Source organism: Platichthys flesus, chromosome 11 (genome assembly GCF_949316205.1).
Source record: "Platichthys flesus chromosome 11, fPlaFle2.1, whole genome shotgun sequence".
Lineage (NCBI taxonomy): Eukaryota > Metazoa > Chordata > Actinopteri > Pleuronectiformes > Pleuronectidae > Platichthys > Platichthys flesus.
Window position 1 is genome coordinate 22,439,477 of NC_084955.1, and position 13,206 is coordinate 22,452,682.

The 13,206-nt window shown below is 42.5% G+C and overlaps 1 protein-coding gene across 3 annotated transcripts; it reads right to left on the bottom strand.

Moving 5' to 3' along the window:
* Positions 1-2,603: 2,603 nt before the first annotated feature.
* Positions 2,604-13,006, bottom strand: LOC133964601 (protein rapunzel-like). Of its 3 annotated transcripts, none has more exons than XM_062398775.1 (3): positions 12,858-12,982; positions 5,114-5,177; positions 2,604-4,989 (listed from the first exon to the last, which is right to left on the bottom strand). In XM_062398775.1, the coding sequence occupies exon 3, from the start codon at positions 4,960-4,962 to the stop codon at positions 3,784-3,786; it is 1,179 nt and encodes a 392-aa protein (XP_062254759.1). In that variant the 5' UTR covers positions 4,963-4,989; positions 5,114-5,177; positions 12,858-12,982; the 3' UTR covers positions 2,604-3,783. The 3 variants fall into 3 exon arrangements, with proteins under 3 accessions (XP_062254759.1, XP_062254760.1, XP_062254758.1); XM_062398776.1 differs by lacking the exon at positions 12,858-12,982 and adding an exon at positions 8,911-9,047; XM_062398774.1 differs by lacking the exons at positions 2,604-4,989; positions 5,114-5,177 and adding an exon at positions 9,197-11,206 and having other exon boundaries at positions 12,858-13,006.
* Positions 13,007-13,206: the final 200 nt, after the last annotated feature.

Consider the following 13,206-nt stretch of genomic DNA (forward strand, 5'->3'; position numbering starts at 1 on the left):
CCAATTTCCATGTCTCGTCAATAGCAGCATTTTCCCATAGAGCTGAAAGCAAACTTCTCTGATACACAAGAAGTAAATAAACAGAGGTACATCCAACTGTTTGTTTATACTAAAATCTACAGATGACAAACTTTGAAGACTCTTAAAGTTGATAGTGAGAGGAATCCTCCCTGAGGTGAAACCCAACGTTTTTCCGGCCGCTGCTGGAACACTTCACCGAAAAGGCTGATACAGCATCCGACCCACAATCCTTCAGGAGGATCAAGGACGTTATCATGGACGTTTACATGGGAACATATTAGTGTCTGACTAACTTCGTTTTCTTTTGAAGTCTTTTCTACTTTGCTCTGACAAACACAAGCTCCTGAACTGAGCTGCATCCAGAGCCCTGAGCTGACCATGCCTTTCAGAGACCAAGCCCCTCCCCCTCACCGGCCCACATGCACCCTCGGATTAAACCAAAATGGCTGTTTTCTCCATTCACGCTGAATTAAGTGTGCGTTCTGGGTTGCATCGTGGTGCCGGGTGCCAGCACAATGTCTTCCTGCAAGTCGGACGACTCTTTCCGCTGCCGCGTGATGTTTTTCTGCGTTCCTGAGGTCACCTGATGGGGCCGGCGCTCAATGCAGGACTCTGTGGCCAAATGATATTCGTGGCAGAGTAATTCTGGTCTGATGAGCAGCATCACTTCACCGATTCAACCGTTTTGGGTCGGCGGCCCTTCAACCCACCTGGGCGCCGACAGGAATCAACCTGGAGCAGCAGAGGGAGGAAGGAGCTTCTGATAGATCTGTGGTTTTTATTATTACCTTTAAACTCTCTGTCTGTTTTATTTGGATATTCAAAAGTGATAACATTGTTTTCACTTTGTAATTCGATCCCTATTTCATTCAGTTTGTGAGATTTTACAGCTTTTTAAGTTCACCAGAAAAATTCTGATCCAAACTTCGACAAGTGGAAAAGTTTGTCCGTGTGGATCAATTCAGGCCGTTTCTGTTGGAAGCTTCTTTTCTGCTGATGCAGCAGAGTGAGCGTCTGGGTGAGCACTGATGTAAGTGGCTGAGCTGCCAGTGGAAAATCCGAGATTTTCGGTTCATTAAGAAGCAAATGGAAACTTGAATTCCTGCTGTCTCAGCTTCGTTCCATTGGCAAACAGGTATCCACACAACAAGCTCTGTCTCCTCCCTGCGCCAGGAATCATTTTCATCAGACACTGTGAGCCACCCGAGTTTATGACTCTGCTCTTTATTTGAGAATCTATATTCATTATATAAAGCAGTTCCCTTGTCCTAAACATTATATCATCCATGTTACTGTCCTCTTGCACCTTCTCCATTTGTTTCACGGAATGTCACGGTATCAGTTCCTTCTTGTTTTGGCCTCAGTCTCTGACTTTTCCCTGGTTCCTCTCAATCTGTTCACACTTTCTTGTGATAACAGGCTGGATAAATAAAATAAAATGACCTTGAACATGTGGCAGTACACCAGAAGTTCTCACCCTTCAATGGCCAAACAAAGCAAAGTGTGTGTTTGACCTCATTGTGAGAAACCTACTGTTTTATCTTCTTCTTTGATTTCATGATCGCCACATTCATTTTGTGATGAAGTCAAATGTGTTAAAAGATTGAGTTTTCAGGCTGGCATGAATGGTCAGAGGTCAAATTCAGCACCTAGATATCACCTTTGCAGAGGATTAAATGAATTGAGGTTTAGGGTTAGAATTGAGATACAGGTACTGTTTTAGTCGCAGTGTGTTTCCTCATTCGATCATAAATTCCAAAACTTCAAATCAGTTTATCTCATTTTTGAATATATGTTTATATTTGAACCTTGGCTCTTGACCCAGTTTCCTTCTGCTAACGTCCATGCTAAGAAAAAAAATAAACATGTACATTTAGACAAGGATCTGTGACCCACTGGTTTTCCTTTGCACTTGTTGGTTTGTGTCTGGCCACTTGAGCCTATGTGCCGAAGATAGAAAAGCCACAACCACGTAATTACTGAGCACTATGGGTGTTTCCTCACCAGCAAACCAGAATATCCTCTTTCTTTCTAAGCTGTATATCATTGTGACACCTCAGAGGAGTTGATATTAATATGGCACTTCTTGTTTTACTTACTCTGCTCCTGATGCTGACATCTGACTTTTCTACGGCAGAAAAACACTTATTTTGTGCAGGTTTCCAGTTTAAGAGTCAACAACATGTTACAGAAATAGATAAAATAGCAACACTTGACTTTAACACCACTAAAAACTGGTTTATAAAGTTATATCACATTGTAGTTGTATGTAAATATAAGTGTTATCATATGAACATGTGTTGAAGCTGCAGTATAAATAAAGAAAAGTTGCAAAAAATATATAAATTGTCTTAATTAGAGATTTATTCAATGTTTAATTATTTCTCAAAGCAACAATTTAAAGGGGACTTGTGAAGTGTTGATTCTTAGAAAATTAAATGTTACCAAAAACGTGAACATGGTGAGTTTAGAGAATAATCTACACACATTTGGACAAATTAATGTGTTCAGATATTATCAATAATATATTTTTTCTTTTAAACAATAAACAAACTGCAACTGTACAAAAACATACAAACCGATGATGTGTAACTTGAGTTTATTTGGTAGATTTATTACATTCACTGCTGAACCAACAGCATTTTGAACCTTAGACGACTCACATCCCAAACACACAGATTGCAAATGGAGGAATGAAAAAATGAAGGTGAAAACATTTCCCCAAAGTAATCTAAGTAAATATTGGGCTTGTTCTTATCAGATGATAAAATGTTCAAAAGACAGTAATTGAACTAACAAAGTTAATAAACACATTATACAAAGGAACCGATTTCAGTGGCGTTCAATAAGACAACACAAAGAGAACAGGTCAGTAATGCAAAGGATATTTCTGCAGTGTCAGTGGTTAGATTATATAGATTTAGATAGTAAAATCCCCGTAAATCTAAATAAAAAAGTAAATATTCTAAAAAAGTAAATGAAGTAGAGATTTTCTCGAGCAGGTACAAGTAACACACGTGAAGATTTGACACAACCAGCGCTGTGAAGGCTTCTGCGTGTTGACAGAGTGATGCCGTCACAACGCCTCGGAATGTAAATAAAGTGTCATGGGTGCCATGTTGTTTGAGGCCTTTTGTTTTCTTGTGCTTTACAGCAGCCAGTTATGAGGTTTACTACTTTTCTCAGAAGAGGAGAAGACTCTAAGTTCTTCTGTCAGAGTCTGTGTGAACGTCAGGAGCCATTTTCTCTCTTGGTTTGAGTGAATGTGCCTCTGAGTGTCCGCAGCAGGGTGAGGTCACTGCTTATCACTACAAAACATGATGTGTGGACGACAGATGGATTCTTGTTTCTCAGGATATCCCCTTGTAACAAAACAGCTAATCCTCCTGAACTTTACGACTACGGTAGAAAATACAATCATCTAAAAACAGAATCCCTTAGCTTCGATATTGTCAAATTTCAAAATCCACAAATTTCATACCAAGAGAGGAATCTAGAACATAAGTCACGAGAGGTGAGTTCTTTAGAGAAGGAAGAAAATACAACTATAAGAGATCAGGAAGTAAGAACTGTTGGTTTCTGCACCTCATCTCTCTAAGAAACAAATATCAAACATTCATAGAAAAGGAGGAAGATTAACTTACAAAGACGATTGAAGGCACACACTGTGTAATATGAGAGGCAGCAATAGACTCAGTGATTACATCTGTGCAAACATCAAGAAACTTGAGTGACTTGAGAGTTTTTGGAGCATCTGAAACTTTAAGAGGAGTGAACGCAGACGAAAAAGTTATTGTGCTCCTTCCAGTAGTGGAGATCATCACTGAAGCTCCAGGAGCAGGCCAGGTCCTTGCTGGTTCTCACCGTGTGGACCATGCAGTCGCCGGGTAACTGCTCAAACAGGGACTCAGCTACACTCTTCACCGTGACCTTCTTCTGACTCTCGATCAGCTGCTGGATGCGACTCCCGTCCACAGGCTCAGACGAGGAGCTGTAGGACACCCAGACGTTGAGTTTCTCATCCGATGAAGGGACCTGGAAGCGGCTCTTCCCCGTTGGGCAGTGGAAAACCTTCTTCTTCTGGACGAACATGCCTGAAGGCGACTTGAACACACGCACGGACCAGCCGACCCAGTCGTACTTCTTCTTCAGATTCTCTATGATAGCATCAGCTAACTGCTGACTGGTTAAGTGCGACTCGTCTCTCACGAGTCGAAGGGAATCCAACTCGGCCTGTTTGGGGAAGCTGACGATGCAGTCCTCGATCACAGCGTTCATTTTAACTTGGATGGTGTTCATCTTCTCACCCCAGGTTTTCAGGAGTGCATCATCCTCGTCGTACCCCTTCAGAGCGGCGTGGCCCAACAGAGCGATTAGTCCGATGCAGAACAGCTTCTTGAGTCTGGCGCAGAAGTCCTCCACCGGCCGGCGACTTTTCTCCTCGTAGTTCAGGGTGATCTCCAGCACAGACTCCCCGGAGAAGTTATCTCCCGTCACCACGTTGAAGAGGGTGTTCAGGTTTTTGTCGCCCCCCGTTTTGGCAAAATGATCCAGGAAAAGCTTCTTCTTGACTTCTCTGAACTTGGGTTTGGCGTTCAGGATGTCCATGTACTTCCTGAACTGGTTGGTGATGTTCTCCTCCAGTGAGAAATACGCAATATCCATGCCGCTCTTCTTGATCTCATCGTTGATCCGCTTAATCTCCTCGGACACCACATCAAGACGCTCCCGAACTTTCTGAAACTGCTCCTTCATGAACGTGGCCTCTTTGCTCTCCACATTGTCCAGAGCCAGTTTGACAATCGGAGCGGCGATGGAGAAAATGGGGAAGAGGTCGCCCGCGATACTGGCCACCACTTCGGCCCCTTGCTCAAACACCTCCATCACAGTCTCCACCATGTCCTTTCTCTCTGCTACTAGCTTCTGTAGCTGGTTTGCCATCTTTGCCGATGTTGTTCCAAGCTGATTCTGACAAGGACAAACATGGGTGGTTAGAAATAGTTGATCCAGTCAGAGAAATACAACCCGGGCTAAATAAAAAGAGGCGATAGGAGTGACAGAAACAAATGTTGGGTTTATTATATTCACTTACATTTCTGTGGCAGTGCTGTCGGCCTGTGGCTCTCTCCCCTGCTCCTCTCACCACCCGGTGAAAACTGATAAGAAAAGAGAGAAAGAGCCGAGTGAGCTGCTGGGCACACCCAGTGAGCAATGAGTCAACAATGCCAAGGGAGTTCTGCAGTCACAGAGACGCAGTGTGGGTTTACCTGTTACGTCAATAGTAGGAAATAGACTGTTTCAATAAAAGGCTCATGAAAGTTCAAAGTTTATAAAGTTTCTGAAATATTAGGAAACATTGAGGAGCTTCAATACCAAACCTAACCTACTAGTAAAATACATTACATGGTCAAATAATATACTGTAAAATAGGAAATTATGTCAACATGAAACATTTAAAGGTTCAGCGTGTAGAATTGGCAGACATCTAGTGGTGAAGTTGCATGTTGCAGCTCACCTCACCCTCACCTTCCAAACATGAAAGACAGCCTGTGGTTACCTTCAGTCGGCATAAAAACTCAAAAGGTGTTTAGTTTGTTAAGTTTGGGCTACTGTGAAAAACATGGAGGCCTCTGCAAAGAGGTCCAGATGCTGATGTAAATACAAAGAATTTAAATATAAAGTATTTAAACATAAAGGCCCCATTCTAGTGTAAAGAAAACAATAATTTGTAAAATTTAGATGAAACACACAAATTAAAACGTCAAAAGTATTATTTCATATTCATTTTCTGCAAATAGATTCCTTTCACTCACTTATCTATCTCATATTGAATCCCCAAAATAACAAACTACTCCTTCAACTTTGAGCCAAACCAGACGAGAGGTCCTAAAATCGTAGTAATGACGCATAAATAATCAGTATTCTGTCATGCTTGGTGATAACAGTAACTTCCCATCTTGCACTTTGTCATCTTAAATACAAGCTGTGCACATGACTTGGAAAATCTAGCACAGTCGCTGAGAGTAGGAACAGATGATTTCACAGGCATGTTCAGACTTGTCCTTCTATAAAACTGGCAATGAGTTATTCGGGTGGAATTATTGACAATCTGGTACAACTAGTCACTGGGCCTCACAGAGTCAGATCATATTTCATTGCTGTTATGAACCTCGTCCCGGGTTAATCTTTACATCTTGTTCAGGTTTCTGAGGCAGGAGCTGCAGCAGCACAGTTCTCTCCCTCCGCCTCAGTCGATACGAAGGCAGCGGGCGTGGGAGGTGATAGAGTGGACGCGGTGAAACCTGCTGGGCAAGGGTGCGTTTTACACTGGAACTCAGCAAGTTACCACAGCAACAAGACACTGGAAAGCAACCCGTCAGCTGGTTTCGGCCCTATGCTGAGGTCTGCTTGGTCCCGGGGGGGGGGGGGGGGGGGGGGGTATCTGGCTACAGGGGGGAGATAAGAACCGATCCTCCGTCTGATACATCGCACACGTCTGCAGCCGCGCAGATTCTATAACTGTGATTACATTTCAACATCTCAGACCAAAGATGAATCACCTTCCTTCTTCAAATTAAAACAGTTTGATATCTTGTGAAATGCAGTGATAGACGAACTTATTACATTACTCGTATGAGTGTACAGTAAAAAGCTTAGTTTATAACCTGACTCAGTCCACCGGCGTCACAATCTGTCAACAACCACCTCTAAAATCAACTAACTGACAAATTATGTCTCAATCTTTTAATCTGCAACAAAAAACAAAGTGGTAAATCACCCTGTTGTGACTATTTGTTGGTTCGGAGCAGTGACTCAACACCCAACTTAAAAAAAACAACATCATCTGTATTTAGCATTCAGTTCTGTGCTTGTGAAACAAAACAATATCCAGTATGTTAGTCAATGAGCTTCAGAGGAGCTGTCAGGTTTAAATCCTTCAACATAGCCAGGCTAGCAGTTCCCCCCTGTTTCCAGTCTTTATGCTAAGCTACAGATCCAGCTTCATTCAGACTTAAACAAACTATTTCTTTAAGTTATTCCAACATCAACAACTGAGATCTGAAATGACAGCGAGCTACGTTTGTGAGATGAAAGATGCAAAATGCTTGAATAATTTTCTTGTAAGATTTGACAACAGACACAACAACACACATGAGATTCCATAAGAATGTCTGGGCATTGCCAGTTACTACATCTTATTTGATTTGACTGTGATAATACTGTGATTCCTGTTTTCCACTCATCTGTTCTCTCTCTCTCTCTCTCTCTCTCATCCTCCCAGGGGTTGTGGAGCTGCTGCAGTCTTAAGTGCACGTGAGGCACCTTTACACAGTTAGTTCAAACATAAAAGTGCTCTGAGAAATCACATTTTCAGAGACAAGGCGCTGCACAAACTGACGGAACAGAGACTATTGATAATCACAGGCAGCACAGACTTTCACTTGTATGCCTATTCATATTCAGACGTAGTGGAAATACATATTATACTGTAAAACGTACAATTCCAACACACTCTTACTTATTCCCATTGTGTGGTATTACGTATTCCCCACTAGAATACGCGTTACAGATAAAAAAAACATATTATAATCAAATAAAATACAAACAATATTTAAAGGTTAAACCACTGTCAATAAAGCAATTGTCTCGATGGGATCCTTTGACACACTTGTGAGCAATTGTACTAAAAACTGTCATTTCCACTTTAGTTATTCTCCTTTAAATAACTGTGTAAGATCACGTTTACCAAAGCCTGTAGTTTATAAGAATGCAAACAAACAAAATAGAGAACAAACCTATTTGAACTTTCAAATAAACAAGTTCTAAGTATTTCCATCCTGAGCAATAACAGCAAGATCTGCCCAATGAAACATCTGTACAATATTACAATATAATCACATATCATTCAAAGGCCCTTTACTGAGCAGTACCTTAATATTTGATATTTTATGTACATTTATATAGTTTATATATTTATATTAGTGGCATGTCATATTTGATGGTTATTTGATGGTATTGGTAGTACAAGTAATAATCAAAAACTGTTAATATACCAGTGTATGAGATGCAATGATCTCAGGTAACATGTTCCCTCATAGGCATTTTATAAATACTACTTCCTCTCACAGAAGTAGGATTAAAAGCAATAATGAAACCAGTCTGAACACATCAGGTGCTGGGAACCGTTTGGCTCTGGACAGATTCTAAACAGTTCCAGTCCCAGATTCTTCCTCTGAACATAAACACGAGCTGCGTCCCTCCCTGAGTCAGCTGACTCTCCCTCAGCCAGTGTGGCCACAGAGAGAGAGAGATAGAGAGAGAGAGAGAGAGAGAGAGAGAGAGAGAGAGAGAGAGAGAGAGAGAGAGAGAACCCTCTCCCACGTTAATGCGTCTGTTAATGGAGAACATATCGATCCCACACAGAACAAGGCCCCTAATTGTATTTTGTCGTCCAGCCGAAGCACAGAGAAGCAAACAAACATGGCAGGTTAACACCACAGATCGAGCTTTGGTTACCCGCACGTGGACGACGACGCCTTAAAAGTTGGACGCTTCCTGGAAAAAAGTGAAGCGGATCTGGCAACCAACGCCCCGCAGCGAGAGAGACACTTCAAAGTTTAAACTGCGTTAACAACATGTGCAGATTCATCCAATCACCTGTTTCACGTTATTACACGAAGATGCTTTTATGACACGTGTGAGTAAGTTGGGAGTTTTTAAAGGCTCGTGCGTAAAAGAGGATAGAAGACGCACGGTTATGTAAACGAGCCACTCGCGAAAAGTGGATGAAAGTAAAGCGAACATTCCCCCCCCCTGACGTGTCCCGTCGTTACTTCGCAGTTACTCGACGCGTCCCGGTTCACTTTGAGAGGTTTAGATCAGACTCACCTTGAAGAGTTTGCGGAAGAAGAAGTTCAGAGACACTTCCAGAGAGTTTCTTTCTCCTCCTATTGGTCATGTGGCTCCTCGCGTTACAGAGCAGAGGCACACCCAGTCAAACAGGAACACACACACACACAAACTTGGGTGGTGGATGGAAAACAGTTGTGTGAGTATAACAGGTTGTTGCTGTAGCGGTTATTCATTCTGAGGAAACCTCCACCCTTTTGATAAACACGGACATGTTGGCTGAAATCCAGAAGGTGCTATTAAATAACCAGTGAAGACAGAAACATTCATTTTGGTTGTTTATTGCAAATCAAAGTGAAACATACATAAGTGTCTCTGTAAAGATTGTGGACTAAAGATTTCCCCCGCAGAATGATATATTGCACCAAAAGCAGCGTCAAATAAAGACAAATATTGGATAATTTTACTTATTAAATACACATTTGTATCCAGGAGTGGTCACTTGTGTGATACACCTGGAGGTATTAAAAGGAATTAATGATAACAGGTACCGTAGATATATCAGCTGGCAGACTAATATCGTCGTATTGCCCACCCCTGGTCATATCTAATCTTTATATGGTTCATTACACTTAAAGGTAAGATTGGTTTCTTATATATGTAAATCTGCTTCACTTCATAACAGTCATCAAAAAAAAAAAAAGGACCGGTCATTTCATTTCGTCAGTCAGTGCACGTTCATTTGTTCTGTAGCTTTGACAAGAAGGGGGGGGGGGGGGATTTATCGGTTGAATATTTTCCAGAATATTCAACCCGAACTTTAAGAGAAGTATGGCCCCTGAAATTTCCAGAACACCCTGAAGCTGCTGTATCATCAAGCAGAGGAAAGATTTACACTGTTTGTAGAAGAATAAAATTCCAAGTGAGCAGACAGAGCAGATTATACATCAACACAGACAATATTTACTAAACTAAATGTCTTTATCTGATTGATCGGATTTCCGGGACATTCATGAATGTGTTTGTAGCTTGATTCTTTGTGTATGCAGCTACAGTTTGTGTGTATTTTTTTTGTTTTGTCGGTCTACTCAGGGTGGATACACAGGTAGGCTCTCTTGTCTTTTCCAAAGTAGTAACAATCCTCAGGGAAGTTGTTGCTCTCCACCACCTCCTTGTAATGGCTGACCGCGTGGACCAGGCAGTTGGGTAAGCTCTTGTGCAAAGTCAGAGCCACCGTCATCATGTTCCCCTTCATCTTCTGCACCTCCAGCTGCTCCTGGATCTGTCTCTTGTTGAAGGGCTTGGGGTCGACACAGAAGGAGACCACCACTTTGAGTTTGTTCTTGGTCAAAACGTCAAACCAGTTGGCACCTCCGCTGCCGTGGTACTTCTTTCCTGCAAGCCAGTTGAAAAAGAACACGCGCTCCTTGTCGCTGAAGGCCCTGATGGACCAGTTCACCCAGTCGTATTTCTTAACAAGTGAAGCCAGGAGGGATTTGGTCAAGCCGGCGTCAACAGGGCCGGAATGCTCCTGAAGCTGGTGCTCCATGTCCACCTTGGCTTGCTCTGCAAAGTTCTGTGTACAGTCCTCCACTGCGGCTTTCATTAGGTTCTCCACGTCCTCCATGCGTCCCTGCCACTTCTTCACCATGTCCTCGCCCACTGCCCCTTCCTTGAGGGCAGCATGGCCCATGACGGCGATAATGCCCACTACAAAAAGCTTCTTCAGGCGGGCACAGAAGTCCTCAACTGCTCGTCTGCTTCTCTGCTCTGTGGCTACCACTGTGTCCAGCAGAGGGTCTCCTGAGGTGTTCTCCCCAGTGACGGAATTGTAAAGCGAGTCCAAGTTCAAGTCGCCCTCTGTGTTCTCGTAATGGCTGAGGAACTTCTCCATCTTCTTCTCCCGGAACTTCGGCTTGGCGTTGACGAAGTCCTGGAACTTTTCGTACTGGCTGAGCATCTGTGCCTCTCGGTCAAAGTTCTGCTTGTTCATCGACGTCTTCTGCAGCTCCAGGGCAATTTGATCGATCTCATCTTGGATTCCCTCGAGTTGCTGGTTGACCATTTCAAATTGCTGGGTCAGGTAGCGAGCCTCTTTGCCATCCGGGTTGTTGAGAAGCTCGGCCGAAGCCACGAACACGGCCTCCAGCACGGGATGAAGCTGGCCCACGGTGGAAGCCAGCACCTCGGAGGCCTGCCCCATGATCTCCACACCTTTCTCAATCTTGTCCCTGTTCTGGACGAGCCAATCTGCCACACTGTTCATCTTTGCACTAGGTTTTTATCACGCTAACTAAGCTAATAAGATTTCCACAGCCAGAGACCTTGGTGGTTCCTGAAAGTAGAAGAAACACGACACCCTTGTAAAGTTCATGATAGCGTGACTTTATGGCATTTCACAGAAAATACGGCTCTTGTTTTGGTTTTGGTGAGATTTGGCAAAGCAAGAAATCCATCAGCTGATATGAAGTCATTCTTTTTCTCACAGGACATTTTCCTGACAAACAAAATCCTACAATGGAGCCGGCAGGTCATGTCAGCACATGTAGGCATCGAGTTGCATGCCGCACCCTCAGAGCCGCAGCTAATGACAGGGACTCGCTCTTTTAAACCTTGGTGGCATTGACAAAATAAAAAAAGGAACTCATTGAGATACATAAACAAGGCACATATGGATAGCAGCTCAGAACAAATATCAAACATGGTTTGTGTGCTCATGAATTATGACGCGAGGTCTTGTGCAACGTTGCAGCACTGGCCCTCCTGGGTGTCATTATTTCACTGGTCTAACAATAGCAAACACACAAAACTAACACAGATGTTCACAACATGGGAAATACAAGGAGGGGATTTACGCTGGTAACGGTAATATGCTATCTGGTGTAAAATATGACCTAACTGCTTTCTCCCATTCCCTGGAGTCCATTTCCAGTTGAGAAAAAGGCACACCCAGGGCTGAGGAGAAAATCCCCACCACTGCACTTGTTCAATAACGCAATCGCACTCTTCCCTCCTCATTACAGCCTCAACGTGATTAAAACCATTGTAGAGATATCGGGTTTTTAAAGGGTTCCGTGAGAAAAAGATACAAATGCAGATTAGTTATAGAAAATAGGCTCAGCAGTAGTTGCTGCAGGGATGAGATCAGTGGTGTCATTTTACAGCGTTTCCTATAACCGCACTAATTAGATTTACTTAATTCAGTCACATGTCATCAGTGTGTGTGTTTTTAACACATTTCTGTGTGAACCAGCTAATGAAAATAACACTCAAGGACACAATAAAAAAATTGAAGGTGCAATTACATAACAGACTGGAATCCCATTCTGACAAAAAATTTCATAAAAAACAATTAAAGTAAAAATACTTACTGAGTAATTATCTTGCTTTGTGTTTGGAAATATCTTCTAAAGTTTTTCTTCTTTTTAACACAAATAGTAAAATAGATTTTTGTGAGAGGAGAAAAGAAAAAAGGCGAGTCCCACACAAACAGTTGATCAAACACTGGTCTCCTCTTTCACTGTGAAACACTTTGCTGCGGAGCTCTAGAGCTTTAATGGAGACCACGTACGTGCGTCTGTAGCAAAAAACCACATCCCCCAGAGGACTCATCTCCACCTCGGAGCTTTCACTGGAGCCAGGGCCGTGTGTTCAACAGCAGAGAATTTCAACTTTTATGGAAATATTAAGTATAAAATCAACGAATATAATAAAGGCCAAGTTTCAATAATGGAGAGAGAAGCTGAACAAACAATTATAATTTCATTTTCTTTCTTTCTTTCTTTCTTTCTTTCTTTCTTTCTTTCTTTCTTTCTTTCTTTCTTTCTTTCTTTCTCTTTCCTTCTTTCTAAATTTTTCTAATTTTTTCTTCCTCCTTCCTTTATTTCTTTCCTAGTTTGTAGATCACCACAAAATGATGGTAAATTGGTGAAGTAGATGATGGGGATGCAGAATCAAGAATTAGAGCAAAAGAAGATAAAACTCACCTTTCTAGTTAAATATCCAGTGGGATAGAGTCCAGTTATCCAGTAGTCCAGCTGTGCCTGTGAGCACCAGCCTCTTTGGGATGTATATATAGACTCTCTCCCTCTCTCTCCCTCTCCCTCTCTCTCTCCCTCTCTCCCTCCAAGTATCTGTCTGTGTCTCTCTCTCTCTCTGTCTCTCTCTCTCTATCGTTCGTCACTCCCCCTTTTGGAACTCCTCCATCCCATTCCAGCATTCCTCAGAAACCCACTCAGAGGGATGAGGGGCCGGCACTGACACAGATAACATCCTGTAAACACCCCCCATGCAGGGACACCATGCACCCTGGGAAAAAAAAAATTGTTGCTAGTT

What these genes read in the sequence shown, in the direction of transcription:
- LOC133964601 (XM_062398774.1), bottom strand. Translation starts at nt 11,137, where the DNA reads ATGAACAGTGTGGCAGATTGGCTCGTCCAGAACAGGGACAAGATTGAG.